This window comes from Plenodomus lingam (genome assembly GCF_022343315.1).
Source record: "Plenodomus lingam strain CAN1 chromosome Unknown contig_22, whole genome shotgun sequence".
In the NCBI taxonomy this organism is placed as follows: domain Eukaryota; kingdom Fungi; phylum Ascomycota; class Dothideomycetes; order Pleosporales; family Leptosphaeriaceae; genus Plenodomus; species Plenodomus lingam.
Window position 1 is genome coordinate 1,098,751 of NW_027093939.1, and position 26,547 is coordinate 1,125,297.

The following is a 26,547-nucleotide window of genomic DNA, read 5'->3' on the forward strand; positions in this document are numbered from 1 at the left end:
CTGGCACCGAACTAATTGCATGTTATAGCTTTCATGTTGTACCCTGATCCACACCAGAGGCATACAAAGCACAGTAAGGCGGTGTCAGTTTGGGCAAAAGTCATGGTGCTGGAGGCCCGACTCGGACTAGATGCACCGAGCCATCGCCGCAATCAATGGAAGATCCTCGTAAATAGCCAGCGCAACCTCGTATAGGCACACAGCAACATCGTCATATGAGTAGATCATACGACCGACTCGTTGTGTAAATCGCATACACTGGCCGGATGATGTCGGCTACCGCTTTTCTCGCCAATGATGTTGTTTGAGCTTCAGCCGATCCCATAGAGCCTCATGAGATGGGAGTGTGGAGAGCTGGCTTGGCAAGGTTGGGTACGAAGCTTGGTGGCTGGTTCTCCGGACCATGGTCCGAACAGCACTCATCGGTCCCGAGTGGGATAGGTTTACACAGTAGTAGTGTGGCCTGTAGGCAAAGTATATAAGATAACCGTGGGAAGACCTCTACCATCTCATCCACACACACTCTCATCTCCTCCACCACATCTTCTCTACTTTGATCTAATATCAACACCAATCAACATAATATTGATCTTTAACCTTAATTGCCAAGCCACTATGATCTACAACACCCTCGCCTTGGCTTTGGCCTTGTCTGGCATGGTCTCTGCCGCCGCTATCCAGCCCCAAGCTCGAGGATTAGAGACCGAAGCAACCAATGTCAACGCAAACGAACCTTGCTGGAAGACCTACTACAACTGCCTCAGAAAAGGAATCCCGGAAGTAGCATGCAACTGCGACCTCAACGCCTGCATGGGAGAGGACAATGCCCGAGCGCGTGAATACTGCGCCTCTGCTACCGCCTCCCTCAGCCTTCCCAGTCAGCCCACACCCACCCCTGCCCCTACTCCCCCAGCCGACGACGACTGCGTCGACGAACCTTCTCCCACTCCTACTCCCCCAGCCGACGAGGACTGCGTCGACGAACATTCTCCAGCTCCAGCTCCCGCTCCCGCTCCTGCTCCAACTCCCGCTCCCGCTCCCGCTCCCGCTCCTGCTCCCGCCCCTGCCCCTGGTTCCAACCCCGTTAAGGTCGATGGCAAGACCTGGACCATTTCCAACTTCACCCGCTACTGCTCAGAAGACAACACCGGCTGCGAATACAACTTCGCCATCACCGCCAACGGTAAGACTGAGCGCTGCACCGTCAGTCGCATGTCAGTTCCCAACGGTGCCACTGAGAGCTGGGACCGCCAGCGATGCACATATAACTCCGAGACTTACATCAGCTGGGGCTTCGTCACTGAGCCTGCACCACCATTCGCCATTATCACCGTCAACCAGGGCAAGGAGCTCGCGTGGTTCGGTATCCCCGATGTCAACGGCAAGCCTGTTGCTCCTGGTGCGCCATTCGGAAGCGGTGACTTTGGTACCCTGCCTTCCAGCCCGGTTTACACTTACAACTAAGTTTGTGTTCTTTCCACCTTGGGGACTTGGTGACGCATGGAAGAGTTGTGCTGGAGAGAGACGATTGTATATAGATAAGAGGACCTGAACATGAGGACCACGACTGCATAACTGCGTCTTGCTTTTTAGATTAATTATTAGTAATGTAATAGAAGATTGCATTAATACTCCCACACTGTGTCAAGTTCCATGGTGGAAGCTTTATTAGGAGAATTCGATATGAATGTGGTATATACCTGCCACAATCTTATCCAGCAGGGATGTATCTTTTGATTGCCATGATGGATAATACGAATACCCATGGTAAACATGATGCAAGCTGTAACTCGATGTATTGCACCATTACGATCGTTGCCATCACGGCGATGGCATCTCCAATCTTACATTAGCACGATGTCTTTGAACCAATCAAACTGACCGATGTCCTAACATCTGGCATTCCTCTCTACTCGCAGTATTATCTCAACCTTTGTTTATCTAAATTACAGTATGCTGCTATTAGGATGAATCTTTTCATGAACTTTGCAACTCAGTACTATGATACTGATGCAGTCTAGCTGTTGAACGCTGCTGGTCTCAGGCGACGCGAGATCGCGCTACATTGTGACTTTTGACACGTCTTCAAAGGCATTCGCATAAAGTCCCTCGGACATTTGACGAGCATGCAATGTTGCCAAATCTATTGCGCACATATCTGTAAATGCTCCTCGTGTCCTGGCTACTGAGAAGCATTACAAGGCGGCGACGACCATGCAGTTTCGCAACCTTGTGCTGCGAAAAATTTGGGAGATGAAGGGTATATTTATTAGCGAGAGCTTCGGTTAAGTAGTCGCTCGAGCCTACGGCCGCTTGATGCTGTGCATAAGACCAGGCGTTGAAGATCTATATCATAGGAACGGCGATTAAGTTAAGAAACCAGAATGCGACGTCTTGGATGTCAAGGTGAGCAAATTCACAGAGACTGTAAAGCGGATAACAATGGCAACATATAATGAGCTTATATCTTTCCATGTCACTTCCCGCTTTTCAATCGAAGAGAAAAGCTGGGATCTTTCTCCAACCTGTTGCTTTTGCTTCAACTGGCTCTGGGTTCTTGAGAATCTCCTCGAGTGCTTCGCGAATTGGTATCTCGGCTAATGATACAAAACTTGTACCTTTGATGAACTTCCAAAGCAGAAAGGCCGCAAGGACGAGTGGTATATCGCTATCGAGTGTTAGTATTAATGGGATAATACAATTCAAAGACTGGAGAATTGGCTCACAGGTACGCAGAGACAAAGCTGCTCGCTGACCAGTTACCTTTCGTAAAGGTGGAGAAGCCACCAGTGAATAGTATAGTCAGGCACATGACGAGGGCGGCCGGCGAGGAGTATGTAGTCCAATGACTGTGGAAAGGCAGTTCGTTGAGCGAAATGCCTTGCTTCCTCATCGCCATGCACAGGCGAATGTGATTGAAGAGGATAGCCGACCACGACACGAGCACACCAGCAGCCGTGAGATCAACCAACCACCAAAACACCGTCATGGCATTACTTGATAGCGCCATGAAAGCAAGGAACATGAAAGATGTATTGAACAACACGCAGACGTACGGTACGCCCCATGACGTCGTTCTCAAGAAGATCTTTGGAGCTTGGCCTTTGATTGCAAGTCCGAAGAGCACACGTGTACCCGAGAGTAGTGCTTGATTAGATGAGGACCAAGCCGAAGTTATCACCACTGCATTGACGATAGATGGGATGGCCTTAAGTCCAGCTGCAGAAGCAACGATGACAAAGGGACTTGTCGTTGCGTCACCGCTGTAGTCGTTGAGCCTAGGATCGTCGCTTGCAACGATCATTCCCACGATGAGAACTGCGAGGATGTAGAAGATGACCACTCGGGCGAAGACCTTCTTACAAGCTTTGGGAATGTTCTTTCGTGGGTTTTGTGTTTCAGCTGCAGCCATTGCCAGACTTTCGACACCAGCGAAACTAAAGACTGCATTGGTCATGACGGCCCAGTAGCCGAGGAATTTACCCCACGGACCAGTAGCAATGTACTCGACAAATGGACCAGGGGACTTCCAGTACCGGAAACCAATTCTTTGTTGCCCAGGAATCCCCCCAAGATCGATCACGAGACCCAGGATGATGAGAAAAATGACTAGGAGGATCTTCAAGCATGCGAAGAAGAATTCAACCTCTCCGTAGATGCCGACAAAGGAAATGCCAACAGCAACTGTGAGGAAGATAAAGATGCATATCCAGACCGCTGGAGTCAGATCCGTCCAGAACTGGAACAGCACGCAAATGGCCGAGATCTCGGCTGGAACCGATAGTAGATTGCCATAGACAATGTTGAGACCGATTGCAAATCCAAAGGCAGGATCGACAAGGAATTCACCGTGACGAACAAATGATCCAGTGACAGGAAGAAGAGCTGCGACTTCCCCCAAGGCGAATTGCACAGCGCAAACGACAAGTCCAACTGTTGCATACCCCAACAGGGCTCCAAGTGGTCCGCCTGTTTGAATTGAGCCTCCCAGTCCACTAGTTGATGATTAGTCCATGCATTCGTCATTGCACATAGACTGTGTTCCTCAGACTCACAGAAACAACCCGGTTCCAATGGCGCCAGCAATAGCTATCATCTGGATGTGACGCTGACGAAGACCACGCTGAAGATTGTTGTTTTCCAGGTTCGTAACGAAGTCGCCATCGTGATTGATCTGGTCTCCCAACGACGCCTCTACGTCCCTGTGTGACTCTCCATCGGTGGGCAAGACCCCGACATCAACGTTCTTGCTACCCATCTTCACTGCTTTCTGTTTGCTCTTGCGAAGCACCAGCTGCTTTACGAAAAAGTAAAGAACAACCAGATAAGTGAAAGAGATAGAGAGAGCCCCAAAGGTTTGCTGTTACTAGCTAAGACCGCTGCTCTGCAAGTCTAGGCGAAAGATTGCGTGCTCTAGATCCACAAGCAAATTCTAGCAGAGGCGCGCGAGTGCGACAAGAAAGGTTAGTGCGGCACCACAACAAGCATCAGATCCGCGCTTGTTCGCGATACGTTCCTTCGAGACCTTCGCACACAGTGTTTGCGTTCGAGAACTCTAGATTTCGGCGCCGTTCTACCTAGCCCACCTTTTTATTTCGGTATGAGAAATGCCTTTACTCGAGAGCTCGAATCTTTGGTGTAGGCGAAGAATATCAATTTTCCAATTCATTTTTTCTGCTGTGCTTGCCTCTCTAAATAAGAACCGCCACCCTATTCTTGTTAGACACCGAAGAAATACTAGCACTAAAAGACTAGAGCAAGGAGATTCCTAAGATTCATCTTAAGATCTTAGACCGTGACAGTGCTATTATAACACTATGACTAAGCCTCTTATAAACAAGACCTATTACATCTCTAAATAGTTTATGACGTCTTTATATAATACATGGCTTCAGGCGCAGATTGCGTGTTTGCGGGGTTACAATGCGTACGGTACATACTAGAATATTATAGCGAAAATAGCATGCGTCTATACTATAGTATTGCTCGCATTGTACACTCTCTATAAAGAGATTACAAGTTTTAATTTAACAAGTAGCAAGCTTACTAAGCATGTAAAACCGCTAGTCTCTGTATTAACGTGATCCACCACCGAGCGCCCACCCCCACCGAGCGCCCACTAACACCAAAATCCACCACCCACTAAATAAGGATATTGCGCCACCTATAATAGCTATTATTACAAGATTTCTTAGAGTCGCGATTATTAGATCTATTAGAGTAGATTAAATATTTTAGATTATATAAGCAGCTTTTTAGGGGGTCTAATTAGGCGCCCACGCTATAAAGTTACCTCTACTACTATATCCTCTTCTACTAGCTCCTTATTAACCACCTTAGCTAGTATAATAGTAGGAGGCTTAAGGATTTGCCTCTTACCTATTTAGGATATTTTAATATTATTTTAGAGTTACTTTTCTAGTTACTTAGTAGTTTTCTACTTATTACGTGTAGTAGCTTTTTAGGTAGCTTTCTCCTCCTACTCCTTCTTAGTAATTATTTAATTTAGGCAACACTCCTCTATAAGTTAAGCTTTAGCAAGCTTCTATTACTTATAAAGCTTAATTACCTTACTTTTTTAGTATTATAGCTCCTATTCTTTAAGGTTCTTTTACTCCTAGAGCTTAAACACTTGCTCTACCTTTAATAGTAAAATAAATTAGGTACTACTACTATAATTATTATTAGGGGGTAATAATAGAGGTTTACTATACTTTCTACGCTTCTTCTTATTAGCTAGGGCAGCCCTTAGGTATTTATTTTTATAGTTAAGTAGAGTATTTCTTACTAATATAGTATAGATTATCTAGCTAAGCTTCTTTAACTATTTATTATAGATATTAATTATAGTATTATAGAGTAACTACTCTATCTTTCTCTAATTACTTGCACTTAATATTAAGGTTATACTATTACTTAAAGAAGGCTAGTTACTATTATTTATAGGTGCTTTAAACCTTAAAAGGATAATATTAGGGTTAAGTAGTAAGATACCTATTACTTTAAAAGCTATTAATATTAGCTTTTTCTTAAAGGTATTACTCTATATAGTATTAAATAACTAGTAGAAATCCCTTTTAGTAATGCTTGTAAGCCCTTAGGAGCTATCTAGAAAACTAGATAGTTAAGCTTTATATAAAGCTATAAAGGGAGTAAATACTATAATATTAAGTAGCTAAAGGGTATAAGTGCTATAAGGGGGATATATTATAAGTAGGATCTTATATTTATTATAGTACTTAATAAACTCTATTATTATATAAGATTTATAGCTATTAAGGATAAGGAGCTAGTATAAAGTATAAGCTTTAGCTTTTATCTTATAATTAAACACCTCCTTAAGCTAGGATACCCCTAGGGTGTAGCTTATCTACCTACTTAGTAATCCTATAAAGAAAGCTTAGTATTATAATAGGTTAAAATCTTATAACTAGGTATCTTATAAAGCTCTAGATTAGGACTAATAAATAAGGGTAAAGGTAAGAGTAGTACTATTAGCGTATATACAAGCTATAGTAGTAATCTACTCCCTATTACTATCCTAGAGTATAGCTCTAATCTTTCTCTGCTTATAGGCGCTCTTATTAAATATATATTTAGTTTTTAATAGTACTCTAATAAGAAAACCCTTCTTATCTATATTATAGATATACTAACTCTTAATATTATATTACTCTATTTTTTAGTATAAAAGCTTAAAGTATAAGCTATACTTAAAGGTAGAATTAGCTTTAAAGTAGTAATAATTAGGCCTAGTAGCCTAATAAGAGATAAGATTAATATTATAGCAGTTAATAAAGCGCTACACCTAATTTTTACCTATTAGATTCCCTATTATTTTAGTTATAAAATTTTAAATAATAGTCTATATAAGGGGTAATCCTTACCTATAAAGCTCTTTAATATACTCTATAAGCTTGCTTTTTTATATAGTATTAAGTATTTAACTATTTAGTAGAGTAGTAGTATATACCTACTAAATTTTCTAGTAGTATCTAGATAAGGTTAACTACAAGTAACTATACTTTTCTACTATTTCTAAGTATATAAAATCTTCTCTAAGAGTTAAGGATTTAATTACTGCAAGCGCGTCGTTAATAGGTGCCATAGTTGTTAAGAAATTTGGTGTTGAAAATTTGGTGATTTTGGTGTTGGTGGGCGCTCGGTGGGGGTGGGCGCTCGGTGGTGGATCACGTTAAGTCGCAAAGCAACTATGCAGGACGTGCAGCTAATGGCTTTGCAAATTGCAACGAGGGTTTGGCGCTCAATGTATCCGTGCTAGTGCCTATAGTATGTGTATTATCCTGAATTATTTAATTCTAGAAGAGTAAGGGCTACCTAAACTTTACCTTGAAGTTATGATCTTTATATTTATTCTTGCTCTACTACTAAGATAGTTTATAGAGCTGTAGCTTACGCCACAAGGAAGGAACCAGGAACAGGAGGTAATAGTACAGTTACATATCCAAAGATGCAACGGCTAGAGTTAATTTTTTTGACAACTTCCTATGTTGCGTACAAAAATCTAGTAGTGTCCTTAGAGGCCTCGACATACGGATCGAAGTGCTTTAGAGCACCATGCGACAAGATTTCTCCTATCCCCTTAAAACAAAACTACAATTTCCATTTAAATCGCAGAACTATTCCCCCCTCCAATCAGTTGAGAGGATTGAAGAAGCCTGGGAAAGCTTTGATTAATGGCCTAGGCTCTTATTGATGGATTTTTTGGAGTAAGTGGTTACAGCGGAATCATTACAAAATTTAGTTAAGTATAGCCTATCCAAGAAGAAGCAGAGAATCTCCATCTTCCTACAGAAAAACTCGCAAGTTCGCCTACCTACCGGATGTACTGCGTTTAGCGTGGAAGACTCTGAAGTACTGAACGCCGCCAGGAGTTCATAGTAATAGAGAAAGATCCAAGGTACAACGGTTGGTCTCGAAGATTGGATAAGCCTCGAGACAAAGGCTTGTGAGGAGATAAGCTCTAGGTGTCGCGAGCAGATGCTTATCCTTCGCTCGAATTCCCCCCCTTGTTCCTGGTTACTATGGAACAATCAATTTTCAAGCCTGGCAATCTACACTAGTCTTTTTTGCTAGTCTCTACCAAAAGCTGTTTAGACCATACGACAGATATGGTGATTCCGAAAATGCGCTGGCGCTATCCTCTTGAGTACATGTACTATAAATAAGTCATCTTGTCAATAAAGCGGCCAGAGCAATCCCAAGATAGCGACGCGCACGGGGGCGGTGAGCAATACGTACAATCTCGGTCTGAGACAATGGATGCACATATATCCCAGATACACATGCCAGTACTATGAATCCTGGAGCCAAGTTGTCTCATGAAGAATGAATCAGGCGCTCCCCCAAAAGAAATGGCGGCGACGTTTGTAAAAGCTGAACCAACGAAGCAAAAAAGAAGATGCGGTACCAGTTTGGGAATCAGAAAATCGACCGTGTAAGCAGCCTGTATAATTGAAGACTGGTAAGCAAGTTGGCACTTTGCACGAACACATCGCGACGCCATACCATACCTAACTGATACCAATTTGCTACAAGGTCATCACCGCAATGCCTTCATCACACTTGCATGCTGTCCAAGTCCCTGAAGAATAATAACCGAGTGAATAGCACACGCCGCTTGTTTTATCCGTATTCGTCCTGATAGAAATAACGAAGTCGTTTGGTGGCGACTCTAGTCCTGGTGGTGTCACGAAGACATCAATACCCACCGCGACTGAAGGATAGTTGAAGCAATTGACATCTATGATATTATCTTTATGCTTAAATTTTACGAGAAGTTCCTCACTGTTAGTCTGTGAGATTAGACAAACTTAATTTCTATCTACTCGCATCGCTAATGCGCTGAGGTACAGCACCCTAACACTAAACAAGGTTGAAATGACACTCCTTATAGTCCGAAGGATTCTGATAGACTTAGACATGAACCAACCATGATCCATGGCTTTCAGGATCTAGGAAGTCATGGACAAATTTGGGTTTAGTCATGACAGCATTCACTAATCAGTCAGTATCGTCGTATCGTTTACCAGCCTGTAGCGGTTCCATGCTCTCTCCTTCTTCTTCGCCTCTGCTGACAAGATATGCTTTGCCAGCCTTGAGAGCCACAGTCAACAAACCTGCTATACCAAAGCAGACCGCGATGCCCCAAAACACAAGTTGCGGCATGCTTTCAGTCGTCCAACTGTAAGTCAAACCAACCACGGTTGGTGCTATAATTCGCGCCATCGCTTGCAAAAAACCCAGAGCTCCCAACAACTCACCTGTCCGTGAAGGTGGTAAGAGTTTTGTCATGCTTGCTTCCGATGTGGCAAGTCCTATGGCGCCAAAGGAGGCAATGGCGCCAGATAGTGTGAACAGAGCGCCCGTGGGAGACAGTGCGTAGCCGATGTAGCCAATGGTGTCGGAGAGGATAGAAATGCGAAGTAGGAAGATATCCAATCTGTCAATCTGGCCGACTGTGTTATTTATAGAAGCGGCAGCATTGATGTGCCTAATAGACGAGCTCTTGGACCCCGACAAGCGGCGTGAAACCATTATGACTAATGGAAGAACAACCACAGTGGCAAGAGTACGACACACGTTCACGATGGAGAGGAAAACACCAGATTCCTTGTTTCCCCAGTCAAACCGAAACTCCGAGTATACCATCATGACATTCATGGCGCCCATCATTGCACCGAAGACAATAGTGTTGATGATTGCAAGAGCAAGTAGATTGCTTTGGGCTGATTTGTCATCGTTGTTGTTCCACGGTGACAGGATGGCGAGGAGATGAATGGGATTCACACGCCCCAATTTCTCCGACCACGAGCCTTGCGAATGTTTGTGGAGGTACTGTGATGCTTGCACCCACAATGAACGACGATCTTCAAACTGAACATGCAGACTTTCGGGTACAATCGCCAACAGCAAGATACCCAATACTCTCATGGCCTTAAAGTTGATTAGCGCTATAAGTAAAATTGTCGAAATGAAAGATATAAAAACATACCAGGCCGGTATAGAATACAAGCATAGGGTTACTTTTGCCCGCACTCATCCCAAGGAATCCACCAAAGGCAGGGCCCACGGCCATGCCGAAAAACATGCTCCCATGGAACCAGCCGAGTGCAACATTCCTGTCGTCAGATTTAGTGCAATCTGCTGCATAAGATGACGCTAGAGCCATGATAGAAATGAAAGAACCGCTACATCGTCGTCAGTGCAAGCGTAGACACAGCTAGACCAAAGATCCTACCTGACGCCCTCTAGCACGAAGGTTAGATAAACCCATCCAAGCGGCAGGACATCTGGAAACTTGGCCACAAGGACCATGACAGATTCTGAAGCCAACATGATAGTAGTTGCGGCCGCCAATGGCTTCACGCGCCCAAAGTGATCGCTCAGCTTACCCCAAAACGGCGTCGTCACCGCAGCAATCACACCGGCAACCAGGTTGCCCAAAAGATTGAACATCGCCGTGGCGGACTCAATTTCCTTCAACGCACACTGAGGATTGTAATCTCCAATGATAATAGCAGACGCAGAGTAGTTTCCAGCAGCGATACTCGTATTGCCTGAGCCACTCGGCATACCGCCACCGTGTCGTGGCTGCAGCGTGTCGTTACTCTGCAATTTTGTTTCCATGCCTTCTGTCAGGATATTACGACAGATAAGTGACGTGATAACGTTCATTCTAGGCATTGCAGTTGCCCCCATGGCTAAGTTGAACAATAGAAAGACAGGTAGTAACCAGAATATCTGGGCACGTCAGCAAGTGTGAGTCACGTGTGCATTACATGGACTCACGGAAGGCCTCTTGAGCCAGGACTTAGAGGTTGGTGAATCTAGCCTTGGGGGATCATTGTTCTCGCCCTCGAATACATGTTCCCCATCAGATACGCGCTGGTAGGTATGCAAAGACATTGTGAGCTAATTATTTGCGCCTCGCTGTTGCGAAGCGAGCGAAAAGGAGTGTTAACAGCAGTGTCGTGTAGATAAGAAATGGCCACGGAACGATGCGGAAGATGGTCGAATTAAGTAGGCAAACGCAGAAGGTCAGAAAGAACGTGTTCGCTCATATGATACCAAGACCAAATTTGCATGCGACACCTAATTCATGGTGTTTTGTTGATTGAGGAGAACAGCAGATGAGAGGAAGCCAGCAGGGTAAGACGGCACGGCAACCGGATCGATAACGTGATCCACCACCGAGCGCCCACCCCCACCGAGCGCCCACCAACACCAAAATCCACCACCCACTAAATAAGGATATTGCGCCACCTATAATAGCTATTATTACAAGATTTTTTAGAGTTGTAATTATTAGATCTATTAGAGTAGATTAAATATTTTAGATTATATAAGTAGCTTTTTAGGGGGTCTAATTAGGCGCCTATGCTATAAAGTTGCCTCTACTACTATATCCTCTTCTACTAGCTCCTTGTTAACCACCTTAGCTAGTATAATAGTAGGAGGCTTAAGGATTTACCTCTTACCTATTTAGGATATTTTAATATTATTTTAGAGTTACTTTTCTAGTTACTTAGTAGTTTTCTACTTCTTATATATAGTAGCTTTTTAAGTAGCTTTCTCCTTCTACTCTTTCTTAGTAATTACTTAATTTAGGTAACACTCCTTTATAAATTAAGCTTTAGTAAGCTTCTATTACTTATAAAGCTTAATTACCTTGCTTTTTTAGTATTATAGCTCTTATTCTTTAAGGTTCTTTTACTTCTAAAGCTTAAATACTTGCTTTACCTTTAATAGTAAAATAAATTAGGCACTACTACTATAATTATTATTAGGGGGTAATAATAGAGGTTTACCACGCTTCCTACGCTTCTTCTTATTAGCTAGGGTAGCCCTTAGGTGTTTATTTTTGTGGTTAAGTAGAGTATTTCTTACTAATATAGTATAGATTGTCTAGCTAAGCTTCTTTAACTATTTATTATAGATATTAATTATAGTATTATAGAGTAACTGCTCTATCTTTCTCTAATTGCTTGCACTTAATATTAAGGTTGTACTATTACTTAAAGAAGGCTAGTTACTATTATTTATAGGTGCTTTAAACCTTAAAAGGATAATATTAGGGTTAAGTAGTAAGATGCCTGTCGCTTTAAAAGCTATTAATATTAGCTTTTCCTTAAAGGTATTGCTCTATATAGCATTAAATAACTAGTATAAATCCCTCTTAGTAATGCTTATAAGCCCTTAGGAGCTATCTAGAAAACTAGATAGTTAAGCTTTATATAAAGCTATTAAGGGAGCAAATACTATAATATTAAGTAGCTAAAGGGTATAAGTGCTATAAGGGGGATATATTATAAGTAGGATCTTATATTTATTATAGTACTTAATAAACTCTATTATTATATAAGATCTATAGCTATTAAGGATAAGAAGCTAGTATAAAGTATAAGCTTTAGCTTTTATCTTATAATTAAACACCTCCTTAAGCTAGGATACCCCTAGGGTATAGCTTATCTACCTACTTAGTAATCCTATAAAGAAACCTTAGTATTATAATAGGTTAAAATCTTATAACTAGGTATCCTATAGAGCTCTAGATTAGGACTAATAAATAAGGGTAGAGGTAAGAGTAGTACTATTAGCGTATATGCAAGCTATAGTAGTAATACACTCCCTATTACTATCCTAGAGTATAGCTCTAATTATTCTCTGCTTATAGGCGCTCTTATTAAATATACGTTTAGTTTTTAATAGTACTCTAATAAGAAAACCCTTCTTATCTATATTATAGATATATTAACTCTTAATATTATATTACTCTATTTTTTAGTGTAAAAGCTTAAAGTATAAGCTATACTTAAAGGAAGAATTAGCTTTAAAGTAGTTATAATTAAGCCTAGTAGCCTAATAGGAGATAAGATTAATATTATAGTAGTTAATAAAGCGCTACACCTAATTTTTACCTACTAGATTCCCTACATATTATAGGAAAGTCGTTTCCTACTAGGAAACGACTCTAAAGAGGACTGTACGCTACTAGCGTCTTGCAGGAAATAACTGTGCGAGGAAAATTAAAACCTAAAACCCTAACCCCTACTACCTAAAACCTGTTTCCTGCGACCCCTGCTACCTAAAACCTGTTTCCTGCGACCTCTACCCTAACCCCTACTACCTAAAACCTGTTTCCTGCGACCCCTGCTACCTAAAACCCGTTTCCTGCGACCCCTACCTAAAACCCAAAACCTATTTCCTGTAACCCCTACCCTACCTATACTACCTACTATACCTATTGCCTATACCTATCTATACCACCTAAGGATATTAGTTTGCGAACTTTTGCTATTAAAGTACTAAAAAATTGGCTTGTGCGTTAGGACGCTAGATAGCAAAAGCTAGCTTAGCAAGGAATATTAAAACTTTTAAACGAACTTTGCCGCTAAAACTAGCAAAACTACGCTAGATAGCAAAAGTACGCTAGATAGCAAAAGTACGCTAGATAGTAAAAGCTAGCTTAGTAAGGAATATTAAAACTTTTAAACAAACTTTGCTACTAAAACTAGCAAAAGTACGCTAGATAGCAAAAGCTAGCTTAGTAAGGAATACTAAAACCTAGACGCAAGCTTAGTTATTAAAACTAGGGAAAGCTATATAGTAGCTATTAATACTATAGTTTCCTATACTTAGAGTAATTTAGTAATATCTATTTAATCCCTTAAGTAGCTAGAAATTATAGAAGAGGTGTAAAATTATAGATATATAAATACTATAATAGTGTTAATAGGGGATAATAGTAGTATAGGAAGTGCTAGCAACTATAATAGGTAAAGCTAGTAATTGTAGGGATCCTTAGGAATTTTCTACCTACACTGCGCCCAAAATGCTAGGCATAAGAGGACTAATAACCTACTAGGTATTTCTACGCTCTAAGGTAACCTAGAATAGACTAGTTAGCTATAGGGTATTTGCTACTTGCGCTATTATATTAGGTAAACTAAGGACTTTCTAGCTAAGTAATTTCCTACTATTAGCTAGCTAAGCTTACTTTATAATAAAATTAAGTATTAGTTATATAGAATAGTATAGTTTACTAATAGGTGCTTTGCTATATCCCTATATTATATTAATAGCTAGGAGGCTACTAACTAAGAGTTAGGAATATCTATATTATCTAATACTACCTTAAAGTTTCTCTACGTGTCTACTATAGGCAGAAGCAAATCTAGCAAGTTGTACTCTCTAAGTTCTCTACTATCTACTATTTCTAATAATAGCTCCCTTAGTAGCTATTCTTCTTACAGATAGCTTAGTAATAATAGTTTAATTACCTTAGCTATGTCTTTAACCCTCTTGTTATATTACGCAATTATTTTAATCTATTCTTACAAGACCTATAGGGGTCTTCTTTCTATAAAAGAGTTTAGTACGCTACCTCTTAGTAGAAAGGTAAAAATCCTAACCCTAAACCTATCCTTTAACATTTTCTATTATTTACTATATTCTAGGTACTAGGACTAGGATTAATAGCTTATTAGATTGTCCTACACTAATATAGTGTTACTATTCTTGTCCTAATAGACCTTACTAAATAACTACTCTCTTGCTACTATAGCAAGGCCCCTCCCTTACTAACCTATTAACTTTACTCTCTAGTATAAGAGGCCTTCTAAACGTTTATACTCCTTATATAGTGCTACTATTACCTACTAGTACTATATATCTCCTAAGATATTAGCTATTTTACTCTACTTTACTATAGCTAATAGCTAATAAAAGCTTGTAACCTTAATTCCTATAAGTATAAGGCTTATTCCCTACCCTACACTATATATTTAGGTAAGCTAGGTTGCTAGTATACTTTTATTACCTATAGCACATTCTATTATACTAGCGTCTATTAGCCCTAGTACCTATACCCCTATATTTATAAAGAGCCTCTTACCCTCTTAATAAAGTTCTTGCTAGGTATCTAAGATAACGCGCTAATCCTGCAAATAGCTAACTATAGCTACTATACTTGCCTAGTGTATTATTTTAGTAACTTCCTTTATACTAATACTACGTAATAACTTTATAAACGCTTAGTATTATTACTTAGTAGAATTATATATAATATATTCTTGCTTAGCTTTAATAAAGTCCTATATATTTATAATAGCCTCTAATATAGTAATATTAAACTTCTCCTTAAGTTACTTATTAACTTAGTAAGTTATAAGTTCTTTATAGGTATAGCTATATTTTATAGCGTTTTTATTAAAGGAATCTAGCACTACGCTAATAGCTTTCTTATAGATATTATTAATAAGTTATAAAAGCTAGTCCTTACTAATATATTAATATATCTATTTTATTATAGCGTCTAGGTTATATATAATAAATGCTTAGATAGGCTCTACTATATAAGTAATAAAGTAGAATTCTAGTTTATCCTAGTCTACCTTATTAAATATACTATAGACTAGGTAAGAAAGGTTAGTATTACCCTTAATCTCTACTAGAGATAATCCTAGAGTCCCTTAGGTTATAGTATAGGTAGTAGTATCTAGGAAAAGTGCTATAAAGCTATTTTATATATAGGTTAAGTAGTTAGGAGTAGCTAGTAGGGTTACTAGTATAACGCGTAGCTAAATTATTACACTAAGGTTAGTTAGTGCTAATAATTTGCTAACGCAGGTATATAGAAATCTACCTAGCAAGGGGAATCCTTATACTATACACTCCTTATTCTAGCTATAGTTTTGTAATATTATCTCCCTTAATACTACCTATTATATCTCTATTATTTCTATATTCTAAAATATCCTCTACTATATCCTTACTCTCCTACTATCTTAACCTAAACAAAGTCTATAGGATCCTTATCTACGCTTTATATAGAACTATTATCCTACCTAGCTATATTAAAAAATACTTTAACAAATATTATAGTTAAGATATTATACCTAAGGACTATATCTAGCTTTAAGTAGAAGTAGATAAGCTATGCAAGACTACCTAACTTAAGTTAGCCTATACTAACTTCTAGTTCTCTAAACTAGATAGTAGCCCTCTTAATAAAATTGCCTTTCTTAAATTATATGCATGTATAATCTACAAATCTTATAGGTATATCTATACTAAGAAAAGTACCTATAAGACTATAAGGGAGTATATACGTAAAGCATATAATCTACCTAAAGCTAAGTATTCTAACACTCTAGAGGATATTACTAACCTTATACAGTTAGGTTTTAGCTAGCAATACTTTACTAGGACTTTAGGCAAGGCTAGTAGCCTAAATATAAACTACTTTTTTAAAGTAATCCCTTCCTAGATAACTAGTACCCTAGCTCCCTCTATACCTACTAATAAGCAAATATTGTTATGGACTGGCCTTAAGGGAAGAATGCAATAAGCGTTAATAATAGTATTTAGTATCTTAAAGGAGAGGTAAGCCCTCCACGCCTTTTTTATAGGTGTCTAGTGTGTTCGCTTAGTAGTAGTGTTAGACTTGGTCTATCTTGTGTTAGACCTAGGCTTAGGCATAAGCCTAAGCCCTTTACATACCCCTAACCTTCCCCTATAAACTATTGTAAAATCGTCTTCCTAGGGGTCTAGGGTTATATCTTTATCCTCTATAATCTATATTAGGCTTTATTACTATATTTTTTAGTTTTATTATTATATCTTTATATTCCTTCCTAATTTGTAATAGGCCTGTATATTAAGTAGTACACGCGCGTAGCGTCTATGCGCTTATTTTAGCACCCTACTATAAAAGTTCTAATATAGCTATCCTACCCTACTATAAATTTCCTAAACTTACTTTATTACACAGCAGATTTTCCCTACTAATTAGCCCTTCTCTCTACTCTTTCTCTATTAAGTCCTGCCTATCTAGCCCTTATTATATCCCTATCTACCACTGCTAGTGCTAGTAGTAGTAATCTACTATAAGGCGGTTAGACCCTACGCTAGGCCTACTAAGATAAGGTGCGTACTTTTAATGTTCTCCCTATATTTCCTACACTAACTTTTTGCTTAGCACACACCTCCCTAAATATAGTTACTTAGTAGCTTTATTATTTCTAGTAACTTAGATAATAAGGAATATAATAGTAGTTTTATAAAGCTACTTCCCTATAATTAGTGTATTAACTAGCTTTATCTTTTTAGCAAGTATAACTATTAGGAAGGTAGTAGTAAGTTCCCCTTAATTTTATTTTCTTTTATAGTAAGTTCTAACTATATCTAGGGCGCTTGTGCAAGTCCTACTACTGCAGCTATAAGACGTGTACTTAATTAGAAGCTATCCTTGCTAATAATCCTAACGTTCGCTAAGCCCTTTATAACTAGCTTTAGTTTTATTATAGTTATTAGGAGGATTACCTCTATATTACAAAGAAGGGGACCCTTAGCACCTTTATAGGGAAACCTACTAAAGGCACCTATTACTAGTTTATGCTATAGTTCTACTAGCTCTACTATTATTTTAAGGATCTTATATTAAGGGCTTAAACTAATAATACTATTGCCCTACTTGCCCCTACTACCTACTCGCGCGCCTATAATTAGTATTAGCTTAGTGCTATTATTCTATCTACTACTAGTGCTCTAGTATTTCTACTTTAGTCTACTATTACGCCTTTATATAGTAGTTATAGCAATAATAATATTATATAGCTTACTACTACTACTAGTATTACCTTCTAGCGTATTAACTAGCGTATAAACAAGACCTAGACCTAAACTAACCTTTATATTAATAGGCTTAAGAGCGCTGCTAAGCGTACTACCTATAGTATTAAGACTCTTATTATTAGTATTAATTTCCCCTTTATTCCCTTTTTTATATTCTAATATTTGCTTTCTTTAGGCCTAGGGTGCTACGCGTTAGTAAACTATTAAAGCACTACCCTCCTCCTGCTACTACTACCGCTATTGCTTATACTTGTTAACTAAGTCCTCCCCTACCTACGCCGCGCGTAAGCGTCACTGCTATTACTAAGAGACGTAGAGGCGTTAGGATAATATAAATAATAGTTTAGGGGGGGCTAGAGGGGGGTTAGTTATAGATAGTAATAGTATAGATACTACTACCTAATTATTAGCTATATTATAAAACTTTAGTAGTAGGGCACTTACTTAGAGTATTATTAGGATAAATAAAAGATATCTCTAATACCTTTCTATTTCTTAATTATAATAAAGGTCTAAGTTATTATTCTAGTTTCCCTTTACCCTTACTTCCTAGTTTTTGTGCGTATTAGGCTATTATTATGCGTAGTATCCCTATACTATTCCTTAAACCTATCTAGAGCCTTAGTATCCTACACTACCTCTAGTAGGTGCTATATTAGATTAATATACCCCTTCTATTTTACTAGGACTTAACGCTTCCCTTTTCCTCTTGCATTCTTTATATAAAGGATCTCTTCTACTTCCTATTTATCTAGTATTATATCTTTATTTTCTAGAGTAACTATTAGGCCTAGTTATAAGTCCTAAAGCTTCTAGCTTAGTAGTAGGTTATTAGTAGCTCTCTCTAGCAGATCTATATATATAGTCTTATATAAGTTCCCTAGTAAGTCTAATACTACTATAAGTAGAGTAGGGACTTCTATTACTTTATACTTTACTTATAGCTAGTTAAACTTTTTACTTAGTTAGTTTATCTTTATATTATATATTATAAACTAAACTATATTACCTTTTAGGAACTTTTTAGCTAGGCGTTAGGACTAGTTTATTACTTCCTATTACTATTACTATTAGAACGTAATAGTAGCTTACGCTAGCTCTACACCCCTCTATAGGTGTAATAAGAACGCTATAGCCTCTCTATAAGGATTCTTAGGCTTTACTAGTAGTAATATTAACTTTTATAGCGTGTCTATAGTATACCTATTTAAAAGTAGATTTAGGCTAATACTAGTTATACTAGAGTCCCTATTATTAAGTGCAAGTTAGCAGGCTAGCAGGTAGTTAGGCTAGTTAGTCTGCTTAAAGCATACTATTATGCGTAGCACTACTTGTACTTCTTAGTTTACCTACTCTATCCTGCTGTCTATCTAAGGGTAGTATATAGTAGATAGTAACTAGTTTATCTTTATTATTTAGTATAACGTTATCTAGAAAGATCCTAACTAGTCTAAGCCTTAGTTAGTAATAATAGAGGATAGGAAGCCCTAGAACTACTACTAGTTATCCTAGAAGATCCTTGCACAATAATCAGCTACTATAGAGACTGTTGCTTTAAGCTAAATATATTTAGATAATCTATTAGTAATAACTAATAGGTACTAAGGTTTGCTATTATCTTTTATAGGTAGGTTAACTATAAAATCTATAAATATTTAGGACTAGTATTATAACGCAACTAGTATAGGTTGTAATAGACCCTATTAGCGCTTCTAGGAGATATAAGCACTATAATAATAGTAGTTTTAAATATACTATGTAATATCTCCTAATATTCTATCCTAATAATAGTTACAGCGTAGTATTTAAAATATTATATTCTTTCCTAGATATCCTACTAAACCTAATTTATATACTTACTATATAATAGTAGTTATAAGGGGTTCCTATATTAGCAACTAAATAACGCCCCTCTAAAGCAAAGTGCTATATGCGCTAATTATATAGTCCCTAATCTATTGCTTTGTGTTAGCTAGAACTAGGAAAGACCTAGCGCCTGTCTAAACTGTATTAAGACGCACTTAGTATATCTTATCTTCTAATACTACTTTGTCCTATAGTATCTATATATATAGGTTAGCAAAAAGGCTAACGCCCTTTAGTAACTTAGACGCCTCCTCTGCTTCTAATACTACAACCTAAATTAATTTAGGGCGCATTACTAACTATAGTATTGCTTTAGTAGAGTTTAAATCTTATAGTTACCTACTTAAGGTATTAGGTTATCCTGCAAGATAGCTAGGTCTATACTATAGGATGTACTAATATTTTAAAAGTTCCTCTACCTAGCAGCACTATTACTTACTTAGGCTTTAAAGGCTAGTAAAGTACTCTAGGTTTTTATAGTCTATAAATATTATAAATAGTTTATAAATACTTTATAACTCTACTAACTAGCTTTTAAGACACTTAATAATAGCTAGCAATTCCTTGTTGTATATAGTGTAGTTTTGTCTCTCTAGTATTAGTACTATAGAGTAGTAAGTAACTAGGCGCTAGACGCCCCTAACTTTTTATAATAAGCAACCCCTAAGAGCGCATCCTAAATAGTCTACTTCTAATAACATTTCTTTAGCTAGGTCCTATTATATTAGTACTAGTCTAGATATAAATGCCTTTTTTAATATATTAAATACACTCTATTCTTCCTCTCCCTATTAGAATAAGGTGTTCTTCCTAGTTAGTTAGTTTAAAGGTGCTACTACTTTAGAAAACTTTGCGATAAAATTATAGTAGAAGTTAGTAAAACCTAGAAAACTCCTTACCTCTCTTATATTCCTAGGGGATTCCTATTCCTATACTACCCTAAGCTTTTTAGGGTTAGGTCTAAGTAATTTGCCTGCCTTAATAATATAGCCTAGGTAGCGTACCTCCTTAATACTAAAAGTATATTTCTCTAAGTCTAGGTGTAGTCCTGCTTCTTTTAATAGTGTAAGTACACGCTTTACTTTTTCTATATAGTTAAACTAGTCTCTTCCTAAATAAATTAGGATATTATTAAGGTAGGCTATTATATATAATCTAAGTAACTCTATAAGCGTAGTATTAATATATTATTAGAAAGTAGATAGCGCCCTACTAAGACTAAATAGATATACTAACTATTTATACAACCTAAACTAGGTGTAGAAAGCTATTAAGGACTTATAGCCTTCTACTATTCTAACTTTATAAAAGGTAGCGTAAATATCTACTTTTATAAACTAATTTATGCTAGATAGTGTGCGCAAAGTTTCCTTAATAAGTAGTAGTAGGTATTAGTCTAATATTATTATGCTATTAAGTATCTAGTAATCTATATAAAGGCGCTAACTACCTAATAGCTTCTTTACTAGCAACACTAGAGCTCTAGCTATAGAAGAGCTTGCTTAAATCTAGCCCTTGTCTATTAATCTAGTAAGTTATGTTCTTAGTTCTAGTAATTAGTCACGCGACATAGGGTATAGGGGACCCTATAGGGGGTTAGGCTAGGTTCTATCTAGGAGAGTTATTAACTAAATATAGTAATCTATACTACCTTAATAAGGTAGCAAACTATTTACTAACTCTTTATTAAACAGGTCCTTAAATTCTTGTAGTTCTAGTAGCAACTTTATCTTTCTAGTTTTATACTTAGGTTTATAGGGAACTATATTACTAGTAATATAGATAGTGTGTATATTAATAGGACCTCCCTTATTAACACTTCCTAGATATTTTATTAGGCGTAAGTTATATATTACCTATAAAATATCTAGTATATTTATTATAAAAATTTGTACCTATATATCTTCCTATTAGGATCCTTAATTTAGCAACCCTGCTATAACTAAACCTAAGATAGTAGAGATATAGGTAGGATACAGGCGTCTCCTGCTCTCTTATACTACTATATTTCCTACCTTCCTAATTATTAACTTGCCTTGTAGAATATCTATAATAACGCCCTCTCTACATAGCTATAGTCTACCTAGTATTAGTTAATAGGAGAGACTAGGTACTATATAAGCTAAAAGCTAAGACCGCTATCTATCTAAATTATAGTCTAATACTACTAACTATAAAATTCTTATACCCCTAGTAATTCCCTAAGTATATTACAAGGGTTGTGGGGGAATATTAATAAAGTTCCTACTAATCTATCTTGCTAACTTTTCCTTAACTGCACTAAAATACTAGCACCCTAAATTAACTATCGCTTGCACGTTCTCTACTCTACCTAGGAGGAGGGGAATAAAGAAGGGGGGATTATTTAACCCTGCCTTAATATCTAAGGGATACTTAATAGCCTCTACTATTAATAATTCCTCTATTATAGTGTCCTCCTTATACCCCTAACTTAGCCTAGGGTTAGGGGCAGCTAGTTTCCTAAATTAGGGCTGCTTGCTAATACTACAACTATCTTAACACCTACTAGTTATAGTAATAGGGTATTAGGACATGCACGCACAAAATAACCACCCTATCTACACTAGGTGTAGACCTTTGCTAGTTTCTATATATTAAACAGGTCCTGTAGGATCTAGTTAGGACGTAATATTAGTAGTTTAGTAGGTGCACTTAATAAGGCTACTACTTCTACTATATTTATATCGCTATCCTAATCTAAGGTAGACTTCTAATAGGGTTCCTTAGACTTACTAGCCTAAAGAAAACCTAGTTCTAGGGAGGCTATTTTAATATCTACTATAATTGTCTTGTATTCCTCTATAGCTATATTATAGTTTGTCCTAGAGACTCCCCTATTAAGGGAAACTAAGCGTATATAGCTATTAAGAGATTGCTAAAGTTATAAAAGCTTCTATTTATTATCCTAGTATAAACCTCCTAACTATATAAGAAGCTATATAAAATTTACAAAGAACTTTATAAAAGGCTAATTTTAGCCCTAATATAAGTGTTCTAATATAACTTAGGCGCACTCCTACCTATAATAGTTGCTATAATAGAACGCTAGGTAGTTAAGAAACCTACTTATATCCTAATACTTGCGTGTACTATCCTTAAAGTATAGTGCTATAGCGCGCTAGACTATAGGCGATAACTAGGACTAAATATATATAAACCTTACCTCCTTATCCCTAATAAAGACCTTGTCTGCACGCAGTTTAAACTCTATAGTTATTTGCTAGGAGGAGAAGTTTACCTTAGTGCTATTATATAGCAAGCTAACTAGGAAGGGTTTATAACATAAGGTAGGAGAGGGCAGAGGTAGTATATTATTAAACCTAGCGGGTTTAGAGGAGGGTTAGGATAGAATCTAATTACGTATTTCCTTGTTCTATTAACGTAGTATAGCTATTATAGCGGAGTCTTAAGCCTATTATTCTATTAAACTATAGACCTATTATATTAGCCTTTCTACTATATTAGGTTGCACCTAGTTATTCTAAATATCTAGCGCGTCTATCTCTTATTACTATTATAGTATATTTAGAAGAAGATACTAAAATATTATAGACTAGCCTTAAGGGAAGAATGTAATAAGCGTTAATAATAGTATTTAGTATCTTAAAGGAGAGGTAAGCCCTCTACGCCTTTTTTATAGGTGTCTAGTGTGTTCGCTTAGTAGTGGTGTTAGACTTGGTCCGTCTTGTGTTAGACCTAGGCTTAGGTATAAGCCTAAGCCCTTTATAAATATAACTATTACCTACTACGCACTAGCTATAAGACACCCTAGAGGAAGACACTACCTATATATCTAGAAATGCATCTCTAGGCCTGTTAGAGCAGCTCTAAGCGTAACTAGAAAGCGCAACCTATTAGGCCTAGAAGGAGTAGAAGGATTATATTAACACTATACCTTAAGGGGATGCTATATAGACTAACCTATAGCTTGCCTACACCTAGTTCCTAGAGGTTTTACCTATAACTTAGGATAAAGGTCTCTAATATATATAAACCCTAATAGCACTATAAGACCCTGCCCTATACTATCTCTACTCTACTATTAAAAGTATAGTATGTATATAGCAAAATTTAATAGTAAAAACTTCTTAATATACCTAGATCTAGGTAATATAAGAGGATATATATAATATCCTATTATATCCTCTTAAGACCTATTAAGCCCTCTACCTTTAGCATGCACTACTATTATAAAAGATCTTTATCTTCTTCTACTAGGTGTATATATAGAAACTAGAGGCACCTACCTAACTATAACTATCTCTACCCTAATAAGATGCTTAGAATTAAGTTGTGCATTACTTAGATTAGGACACCTATCCCTTAGAGGTAAACGTATTCTATAACTAGACCTACCTAGAGCTACTTAAATAGCTTTGCTACACCTTCTTTCTCTCCCTTATTAAGTAGACTAGTATAAAGGATAACTTTAAGCTTACCCTTATAGTAGCTATAGCTTTTATAATAATCTCTCTATAAGCTAAGCATTTCTAGGAAGGATATAACTTTGTAACTAATATTACTACTCTAAAGAAGATAATTTACCTAGCTAGCATCTAAAAGTTTAGAGAGTAGTTTACTAGTAACCTAAAAGTATTATAAGCTAAGGATATTAGTTTGCGAACTTTTGCTATTAAAGTACCAAAAAATTGGCTTGTGCGTTAGGACGCTAGACAGCAAAAGCTAGCTTGGTAAGGAACATCAAAACTTTTAAACGAACTTTGCCGCCAAAACTAGCAAAAGGACGCTAGATAGCAAAAGTACGCTAGATAGCAAAAGCTAGCTTAGCAAGGAATATTAAAACTTTTAAACAAACTTTACTGCTAAAACTAGCAAAAGGACGCTAGATAGTAAAAGTACGCTAGATAGCAAAAGCTAGCTTAGTAAGGAATATTAAAACTTTTACACAAACTTTGCTACTAAAACTAGTAAAAGGACGCTAGATAGTAAAAGTACGCTAGATAGCAAAAGCTAGCTTAGCAAGGAATACTAAAACCTAGACGCAAACTTAGTTATTAAAACTAGGGAAAGCTATATAGCAGCTATTAACACTATAGTTTCCTACACTTATAGCAATTTAGTAATGTCTATTTAATCCCTTAAGTAGCTAGAAATTATAGAAGAGGCGCGAAATTATAGATATACAAACACTACAATAGTTTTAATAGGGGACAATAGTAGTATAGTAAGTGCTAGCAACTACAATAGGTAAAGCTAGCAATTATAGGGATCCTTAGGAATTTTCTACCTACACCGCGCCTAAAATACTAGGCATAAGAGGACTAACAACCTACTAGGTATTTCTACGCTCTAAGGTAACCTAGAATAGACTAGTTAGCTACATATTATGGGAAAGTTATTTCCTGCTAGGAAACGACTCCAAAGAGGACTGTGCGCTACTAGCGTCTTGCAGGAAATGACCGTGCGAGGAAAATCAAAACCTAAAACCTGTTTCCTGCAACCCCTACTACCTAAAACCTGTTTCCTGCAACCCCTGCCTAAAACCTATTTCCTGCAAACCTAGACCTAAAACCTGTTTCCTGCAAACCTAGACCTAAAACCTGTTTCCTGCAAACCTAGACCTAAAACCTGTTTCCTGCAAACCTAGACCTAAAACCTGTTTCCTGCAAACCTAGATTTAAAACCTGTTTCCTGCAACCCCTACTACCTAAAACCTGTTTCCTACAAACCTAGACCTAAAACCTGTTTCCTGTAACCCCTACCTAAAACCTATTTCCTATAACCCCTACTACCTAAAACCTATTTCCTGTAAACCTAGACCTAAAACCTATCTCCTGTAACCCCTACTACCTATTTCCTTATAAAAGTCCTACCTTTAGTAAAGAATTCTTCTTGCACAGACTATTATTTAAGGGTACAGCATTTATTAAAATTATTTCTATTACTAATAGAGTAATGCAGAGGTCTTAATATAGATAGAGGGTTTACTTAAGGGTAATAGGGTTAGTAGCTGCGTTATAAATACACCCTATTACCCTTACTAAAATGTCCCCCTCCTACATCTTACTACACCTGCACTTACACAACTAATTATATGTGTTAATAATAACTACTATCTATATACTTAACTATAGGATAGTAATGCTACTATACGTAGTGCCTATCTCTAAGGCAGTCTTAGCCCTAAACGCCCCCTTAATAGTTAATTTAAGGGCCTTGTCTTTATTAACTTGCACCTCCTCTACTCTCCTTATTATAGGGGGGGTGCCCTAGTAACTATATAACTATTAGCTTTAGAGTAAATTATCTTAATATATATATACCTATTAAGCATTAGTAGTAGTTACTCCCCTAGATACTAATTAACCTACTCTAAGAAGAGAAACTCTTATAGTAGTAGACGCTCCTTAATAAATGCTATAAAAAGTAGCTTAATACGTTACGCTAGGGATATTATATCCTTATTATACTCTACTACTATCTCTAACTACTATATAACTTGTGTCTAGGTTACCTATTTAAACTAGACGTTTGCTCTAATACTCTTTAGAAGAAGCCTAAAGATCCTAACTATACTAAAGCGTTTCTTTATAGTATTCTACTTCTTACCCTAATCTAGTAAACCCCTAAATAGCTTATATAGTTCTAGGTTATCTCTCTTATTAGGTATATAACTATTATTAGACGCGCATATAACCTTAAAGAGGTAGTCCTTTACTATAGATCTATATTCTATACCCCTTGCACCTATGCTATAGGCTATACTATAAATTGTCTTCTTAAGAGAAAGATATTTCTTATAGAGGATATCTAGCTTCTATCTTTGCTGCATCTCCTCTACAAAGCTCTTAATCCTGCTCTTTTATGCGTCTATAAGTTAGTACTAGAATATCTCCTGCTATAGTATAGTAAGCCCTATTTTATCTACCACGTTATGTCCCTCCTACTAAGAGTAGATAAGTTGTAAGTTTATTAGATTAGGACCTAAATTATCTATCTAAAATACGTGTGCTACTAGGGTTGTGTAGGCTATTATTACTT

The 26,547-nt window shown here is 37.4% G+C and overlaps 3 protein-coding genes across 3 annotated transcripts; 1 reads left to right on the top strand and 2 right to left on the bottom strand.

The window, feature by feature from the left end:
- Positions 1 to 615: 615 nt before the first annotated feature.
- Positions 616 to 1,464, top strand: IAQ61_005720 (uncharacterized protein; the record flags this gene model as incomplete). Its single annotated transcript, XM_003839829.2, has 1 exon — positions 616 to 1,464. The coding sequence occupies one exon, from the start codon at positions 616 to 618 to the stop codon at positions 1,462 to 1,464; it is 849 nt and encodes a 282-aa protein (XP_003839877.2).
- A 372-nt stretch (positions 1,465 to 1,836) lies between these two features.
- On the bottom strand, positions 1,837 to 4,375 carry IAQ61_005721 (uncharacterized protein). The gene is made up of 3 exons (XM_003839828.2): positions 4,056 to 4,375; positions 2,727 to 3,995; positions 1,837 to 2,668 (listed from the first exon to the last, which is right to left on the bottom strand). Exons 1-3 carry the CDS (start codon positions 4,256 to 4,258, stop codon positions 2,491 to 2,493), a joined length of 1,650 nt encoding a protein of 549 aa, XP_003839876.1. The 5' UTR covers positions 4,259 to 4,375; the 3' UTR covers positions 1,837 to 2,490.
- A 4,411-nt stretch (positions 4,376 to 8,786) lies between these two features.
- Positions 8,787 to 11,143, bottom strand: IAQ61_005722 (uncharacterized protein). Its single transcript, XM_003839827.2, has 4 exons — positions 10,813 to 11,143; positions 10,262 to 10,764; positions 10,016 to 10,211; positions 8,787 to 9,957 (listed from the first exon to the last, which is right to left on the bottom strand). Exons 1-4 carry the CDS (start codon positions 10,927 to 10,929, stop codon positions 9,025 to 9,027), a joined length of 1,749 nt encoding a protein of 582 aa, XP_003839875.1. The 5' UTR covers positions 10,930 to 11,143; the 3' UTR covers positions 8,787 to 9,024.
- Positions 11,144 to 26,547: the final 15,404 nt, after the last annotated feature.

Excerpts from the sequence above, each read along its gene's own strand:
- IAQ61_005721 (XM_003839828.2), bottom strand. The coding sequence starts at position 4,258 with ATGGGTAGCAAGAACGTTGATGTCGGGGTCTTGCCCACCGATGGAGAG. Across the intron at positions 3,996-4,055 it reads ATTGGAACCGGGTTGTTTCT|TGGACTGGGAGGCTCAATTC; the intron begins GTGAGTCTGAGG and ends ATCATCAACTAG. Across the intron at positions 2,669-2,726 it reads AGCTTTGTCTCTGCGTACCT|CGATATACCACTCGTCCTTG; the intron begins GTGAGCCAATTC and ends AACACTCGATAG.
- IAQ61_005722 (XM_003839827.2), bottom strand. The coding sequence starts at position 10,929 with ATGTCTTTGCATACCTACCAGCGCGTATCTGATGGGGAACATGTATTC. Across the intron at positions 10,765-10,812 it reads CCTGGCTCAAGAGGCCTTCC|ATATTCTGGTTACTACCTGT; the intron begins GTGAGTCCATGT and ends TGACGTGCCCAG. Across the intron at positions 9,958-10,015 it reads TTGTATTCTATACCGGCCTG|GCCATGAGAGTATTGGGTAT; the intron begins GTATGTTTTTAT and ends ATCAACTTTAAG.